The following is a 6,576-nucleotide window of genomic DNA, read 5'->3' as shown; positions in this document are numbered from 1 at the left end:
AGCACAGAGCTATTCCTTCCTTTAGCCTCAGCGGGAAGCCAGACCGCGGGCTGCAGCCTTCTTGGCCCCAGACTCCGGGCGTGGCTGCAGTGCACATACCAGCCACCAGGGCGGCGGGCTGTGCTCACAGCTGCCTGTGAGGGGTGGGCGGGGGGGGGGGGGGGGGGGGGGGGGGGGGGGGTGCGCAGGGCAGGCAGGCAGAGAACTCCAGGAGGATCAGGTTTTCAGGTCAGGGGCTGTCCTAGAGAAACCCAGCCTTCTGCTTTTTTGGGAAACATCTCATCCAGATACCCCGGGGTCTGCCCGTCTTCGAGAGCCGAGCGGCAGACACTTTTAGATGGCAGACACTGCAGCTTGCCCCAGTCCCCACCACTCCCAGCTGCCTTCCAAACACACGGCCTGTGCCAACTGCCCCAGTACCATCACACTTGGGCTGTCGCCCTCTTTAGTGTACTCAGGAGGAGAGGCATTTCTGGTTCGTCTATTATAACAGGGCAAGGAGATAAAGGCAGAGGAGAGCTGGGTGTCTCCGGTGAAACCAAGGAGGAAACTAATTCTTTGTGAAATTCTAGTTTAAACATCCTACATATGTACAAAATGTTTGTGCCAAGAGTGCGGCTGGCTTGCTTTGCTCACGGCCCACCTGACCCCAGTAAGCATCTGCATGGGTGCCCCTGGTCCTGGCCACCGCTGGTCCCTCCCAGCCTGCTCCCCGCACACGTCCGCTCTCCCCCTCCTGGAGGTGGAGGTACAGAACCAATGATGTGGCTTCCAACTGGGCTCTCTAGAATCGCAGTGCTTCCTGGAGGCGCACTGGAGGGAAGTGGGGACACAAAGAGGCCAAAGCCTACCCCCCACCCAAATCCAGCAGGATCCTGGGATTCTGGGTATAACTCCATCCGAGCAGAATAAGTGACCTGACCCAGGGTGGTGCAGAGCGCCAGAGAGCAGGGCGCTCCCGGACCGCTTACGCCTCTCTCTGTCCGGAGTGCTCTCCAGATGCCATGTGTAACTTTCTGGCCTTCTTGGACTTCTCCACTTGGCAGAGTCCTCCTCGTCACTCTGTTTTTTGGGAAAATGTGGGAAATGTGGGAGGCCCATGTTCTCAAACTTCAGTTGTCAACTCACCACAGTTACGATTTCTGCCACTTCCTCATTGTATTTATCTTTGTTATTTAATTCAACTCAGGCCTATATTGGCCCTTGCCCTGAGGAAAATAAAATTAGTCAGTCATGGCTTTGATGAGCTACTGATATATTTTTAATATGTGAAAATAAATACATGATTATTAAAAATAAAAACATGTCCACCCACACATCACCCAGATCCTCTGTTCCCCATGGTCTGTTCACTGTGCCTGGGAAAACTCCAGACTCAGCTGGAAACTCATCCTGAGCAGGAAGCCTGGCTTGAAGGAAGAAGGGACCCTCCAGGTTGGCGATCGTGCCATTTATTCAGACTTGGCAACAAGACAATGCTGTGGGAGTGACGGGGGAGTGGTGGGCCCCTCCCAGGGGCACCCCTGGGTTGGCACTCACTTGGCCTGTGGCTATAGCAAGACTGGGAACAGGCATCTCAAGGGGGAGCTGTCAAATCCCCATCATGGAGTAAAAGGTAGGAATCCAACTGGTGGATGTCAGCATAAAGAGAGGCACCGCCCAATCTTGCTATGTCTGCCCCCGAGCGCTTCTCCAATGCCTCATGGTTACCTGGGAGACTCTGAAACTGGGCCCCTCACCGTGACCCCATGGGCAAACCTGACGAGAGGACCAAGAAACTCATTTCCAAGGGGGCTTTGGTTTCTGGGTGGCCCCACTTTGTTGGGGGGTGGCTGGCAGTGAAATACGAACCGAGCGAGCCCTGGGCGTAACTAGGGGGCTCTGGAAGGTCACCCCTGACAGGGAAGGCCTGGGATCCCGAGGCCCATTGGTGTGGGGGGCACTGGCAGGTGGGCGACCAGTGCTGGGGACATTCAGGCGTGTAAGGGAATGGGAACGTTCCCGCCTCCGAGGGTGTGGAGAGTCTAACCCATCTGTGGACAGCTTCCGGGTGTCTGCCACCACCTTGGGCTCTGTCTTCGAGGGACCAGCTGGGTGAATGGCTTGCAGCGGGGTCTCCCTGGGGCGGGGCGAGTGGCTGCCCCTAGGGGTGGCTGGGGGTGTCCAGAAGAGGGCATGGAGTTTGGCAGCATCCCCCTTTGCCATCCACGGGCCCTCCCAGCTGGTGCCCTCAGGTCGGGAGCCAAATAGCGACTCATCACAGTAAGAAGGAGTGTGGCTGATCAGTCTAGAAAAGGGAAGAGAAATGCAGTGAGCTGGGGGAATGAACAAACCCTAAAAACCTTAAGCCCCCACCCCCTGCCAGACACCTCCAGTAGCAGAGAGGTTGCCTGTAGATCCCAAAGTCCCTGCCTCCCAGCCTGGCACCCACAGCAAGGCCACAGCCCTCTGGTGTCCCACCATCCCCATCTCCGTTGTTTTTCCCCTGCCAAGCAGCCAGTCCCCTGCATCCTGACCTCCCCCTTTCCCAGGCCTGGCCAATTTGCATATTCCATCTTCCTGGCCACACTGATTGGCTTGGGAAAGGCCGCATGACCCATCCTGTCCAATGAGCGCCTGCCTTAGGACCCTTGTTGAAACTACCACGAAAGGGCGCCTGGGTGGCTCAGTCGTTAAGCATCTGTCTTCGGCTCAGGTCATGATCCCAGGGTCCTGGGATCGAGCCCTGCATCGGGCTCCCTGCTCTGCGGGAAGCCTGCTTCTCCCGCTCCCACTCCCCCTGCTTGTGTTCCCTCTATCACTGTGTCTCTCTCTGTCAAATAAATAAATAAAATCTTTAAAAAAAAAAAAGAAAGAAAGAAACTACCAGGAAAGATGTTGTCTGCCAACTGGCCTTGAGAAGCCAGCAGGATAGAAGGGCAAAGCAGCTGGTGGCTGGCTCGGATGCGACGTGGCGGGGCAAGCTGTGCTAAGAGGGAGACAGGATCCAACAACAGCTTGAGCCCCTGATAAACAAGCCCTAAACATCCTTTTTCTGCTAAAGCCACTTTGGGTAAGTCTTCCACGTCACTTGCATGTAGGAGTCCCAATAAGTATAACCTTAATCTTTACAGGTCTTTACCTTTTTTTTTTTTTTTTTTTTTTTACCCCCAATTCTCCTTCTCCCTAGTGGCCTTGTCAGACAAACCCTCTGCAATCCTGTGGCCCGTCCCACTGTTTTTGAAATGACACAGCGCAGTGCCTGGCCTCGAGAGGGCGCTCAGTTTGAACTTGTGTTATAACGCTGACCTGGCCTCATCACCAGAGAAGCTTTTTAAATTTTGAATATTTACTGAGGGCTCTTCATGTGCAGGCCCAGAACTCAGCACGTCATGTGCATCATCTCATTATCTCTCACAAACATCCACAGGAGGGAGATATGATAATCCCATTTTACAAACAAGACAAGGAGGCATGGGGAGGGGAAGGCCCCCCGTAACGAGGAGGGTATAGAGACAAGATTCAAATCCAAGGGCCCAAGCTCCGGGATCAGCATTTCAGATATAAGTGACTTCTAGGCTTCTCACCTTTAATTAGATTCACTCAGCAATTTTTTTTTTCTATTCATCTCACAAACATTCAGGGCACACCTATGAGGTGTCAGCTCCATGGCTTTTGGCCAGGACTGAAAGTGCTTCTGTGTTCAAACTGCAAGTCTTTGAAATGTCACCTTTTGCTGCGTCAAACCACATTTGCTCGCTGCCTATGGCCGTCCGGTGCCAAGGGTTTCACTCGACAGCATCTCTCTCTTATGCACATTCTCACTTGACAACTTCTGCTTGTCAGCATCCTGCACAAAATTCTGTCCTCCAGGAGAGCATGGAGTTGACCTCCCTCGTCATGGACACCATACCTCTGTTAATGCAGCCCACACTTACTTAACGTTAGCGTTTTCAGCTACGTTGCAGGTGTCAGTGCTGCTAACTTCAACCTGACCCTACCTTACAGCCCCTACATCAGATGCACGGCGCTCAAGCTGGCCTAATAACAACGGAGCCTTGCTTTTCTCTCATTGAATTTTATCTCCTTAAATAGGCACCATTCCCATTTTCACTTCTCTCTACCAACCTATGCCCCTCCTGGCTCAGAATGGATCCTAAATACGATTGGCTAATTGTTACGGATTGAACTACGTCCTCCCAAAATTCACACTGAATTTTAAAGAGATAACTAGGCTTAAATGAGGTCATAAAGGTGGGTTCTAAAGCAACAGGACTGGTGTCCTTATAAGAAGGGGGGAGACACCAGGAATGCACATGCTCACAGAGAAAAGGCCATGCGAGAACAGGGCGAGGAGGTGGCTGTCTGTAAGCCAAGGAGAGGCTTCAGCTTGCTAGCTCCCAGAACTTGGACTTTTAGCCTCCAGAACTGTGAGAAAACTAATTTCTGTTGTTTAAGCTCCCCAGTCTATGGTATTTTATTATGACAGCTGTAAATGACTAATATTCCAGTCTTCTGTGTTTTTGTCCAAACCACCGATAACAATAAACAAGATCGAGCCCTGTGGCCCACCACTAGATACCTCCCTCTATGCTGGTATCAACCTGAAATAATCCAAATAATCTCATTTATTAATTTACAATAATAACTATTAGCATCAACTCCTGTTTTTCTAGTTTGTTCGTGAAAAGGCAGCAAAAACCACTTCTGAAACGACTTGCTAAAACTGGGACCCACCACATCTATGTCATTTCATGGATCAACCACATTAATATTCTTATGCAAACTGCTCTGTGATCTGGGGTAAATCACCTGACCCCCCTGGGCCTCACTTGCTTGGTCTGTGGCGTTTGGAAATGGGTGTTCAACCACTGTCACTTTCACTTACTGAGAGCTTCCTGTCAGGGTATTATGCCAAGCCCTGTACACACCCCATTTCATTTCCTCTCAATAGACCCACTAGGTCCCATTTTCCACAACAGGAAACTGTAGCTCAGAGAGGCCAAGGTACTTGCCCAAAGTCACACAGCATGTCAACAGCAGGGTTCTAATTGGAATCCAGGTGGCTTCATGAGTACAGGAGTGTATCTCCCCATCCTGTTACCTGTATTTGTTCTTCTTCCTTGGTGTGAGGGTTGGGGTGCTGCCCCTGGAGGAGGTGGCCTCGCAGCTCCCGTTGGCCCCTGAGGCCCGTGATGTCCCTGTGCCCACTCCACTGGTTCTGTTGGCCTTCTCCACCCAGGGTGGGTCAAAGGCTGGTGGTGCGGGCCGGGTAGCCGCAGGGCTGCCAAACAAAGACTCATCCACGTAGGATGCCCTGGCCTTGACCCGGTGGCCGCCCCGGCAACGGTGCTGAAGATGGAGGGTCTGCATCCCACTGATGGCCAGCTCCACGGGGGTCTTCACGCTGCCCATGGTTCCGTGTGATAGCAGGCATGCTTTGCCTGCCAGGTCCTGTCTCCAGGGCTCCCTGTAACAGGGGGTCAGGGTGGCACCCCTGTCATTGTTGGTGCCAGCACAGGAAGATGGGCTGTCTCTTAAGTTCCCAACCCAAGGACAAAAGGGGAGCTGCCAAACCCAGGGGACACTTCAGAAATTTGTTCGTCTGTCTTTTGGCTGTCACAACCATAGGGAGAGGGGCGCTACTGGCAAATATTTAATGAATAAATGTGCACTCCTAGCATACAGTGCTCAATATTGAACGGGGGATGAAAAAGAGATGGGGCCTGTCCCTATTTTGGCACCAACGAGAAAACTTAGCAGGGTGGGATGCGGGAGACAGGGCAGGTCCTTATAACCTGTGTATGTTTATGGGGTGAATAACCAGCATTATCACATGCCTACCTTGTGCAAAAAGCTTCACAAGCATTGTTTCGTGTAATCCTCTTAACAGTCCTTCGAAGTAGCTTCGGTTATGTCCATCCCACAGATGATAAAACTGAGGCTTCAGAAGCCGAAGTCACACCTGTAAGTCGCACCTAATAAAGTTGAAACAGTGGAACAGAAATCTCAACCTGACAGAGGAGTGCAGAGCTTATGCACTTAACCATTCTACTACTGGCGGGTCACACCCATCCCTTCAACTGCCCCATATTCCCCGTTCCCCAAGTCAATACCCCGGTTGATGTCCGCGGTCCCTGCAATCTTGAGTTATTTTCCTACCTGAGCATCTCAGCTCCAGCATGTCGGCTGCAACCTCAGCGCCCCCTCCTCACCAGGTCTGGACTCCGCTGAAGATGCCACCGAGTTCCCAGCTTATCTGCAGCCCGGACCCCGGGAAGCCCGGGAGCCCAGGCACCTCGGGCCGCCCCCAGCCCCCGCCCCAGCCGCAGCCCCGGGAACCGAGCGGACGGAATCACGCGGCAGCCAGGCCCTAGAGACGTGTGCTCGGCGCGCGCAGCCCACGGCAACCAGCGAGGGGCGGGGCGGGGCGGCGCGGCCGGAACCATTGGCACGGGGGAGGACACCCCGTTCCGGACGCCCCCGGAGTTTCCCCGAAGCCTCGCAGATGACGCTCTCCCGCCAGTCAGCGGTGTGCCCGCGCGTGCGCGCCAGTCCTCCTGGGGCTACAGAAGGGGAGGCAGCGCAGGCGGGGCC

General features: G+C 53.5%; 1 protein-coding gene across 2 annotated transcripts; it reads right to left on the bottom strand.

The window, feature by feature from the left end:
• Window positions 1–190: 190 nt before the first annotated feature.
• Window positions 191–6,367, bottom strand: RITA1 (RBPJ interacting and tubulin associated 1). 2 transcript variants are annotated; one of them, XM_035017048.1, is made up of 4 exons: window positions 6,142–6,367; window positions 5,824–5,957; window positions 5,084–5,449; window positions 191–2,287 (listed from the first exon to the last, which is right to left on the bottom strand). In XM_035017048.1, the coding sequence occupies exons 3-4, from the start codon at window positions 5,392–5,394 to the stop codon at window positions 1,780–1,782; spliced, it is 819 nt and encodes a 272-aa protein (XP_034872939.1). In that variant the 5' UTR covers window positions 5,395–5,449; window positions 5,824–5,957; window positions 6,142–6,367; the 3' UTR covers window positions 191–1,779. The 2 variants fall into 2 exon arrangements, with proteins under 2 accessions (XP_034872939.1, XP_034872940.1); XM_035017049.1 differs by having other exon boundaries at window positions 5,824–5,944; window positions 6,142–6,297.
• Window positions 6,368–6,576: the final 209 nt, after the last annotated feature.

Source organism: Mirounga leonina, unplaced genomic scaffold (genome assembly GCF_011800145.1).
Source record: "Mirounga leonina isolate KUSES-001 unplaced genomic scaffold, KU_Mleo_1.0 Mir_171, whole genome shotgun sequence".
In the NCBI taxonomy this organism is placed as follows: Eukaryota; Metazoa; Chordata; class Mammalia; order Carnivora; family Phocidae; genus Mirounga; species Mirounga leonina.
This window is presented reverse-complemented; position numbering and strand designations above follow the sequence as displayed.

What these genes read in the sequence shown, in the direction of transcription:
- RITA1 (XM_035017048.1), bottom strand. Translation starts at nt 5,394, where the DNA reads ATGGGCAGCGTGAAGACCCCCGTGGAGCTGGCCATCAGTGGGATGCAG. An exon ending in AGGAAGAAGAACAAATACAG is followed by an intron (nt 2,288 to 5,083) that starts GTAACAGGATGG and finishes TCCCTTTTCTAG; the next exon opens with ACTGATCAGCCACACTCCTT.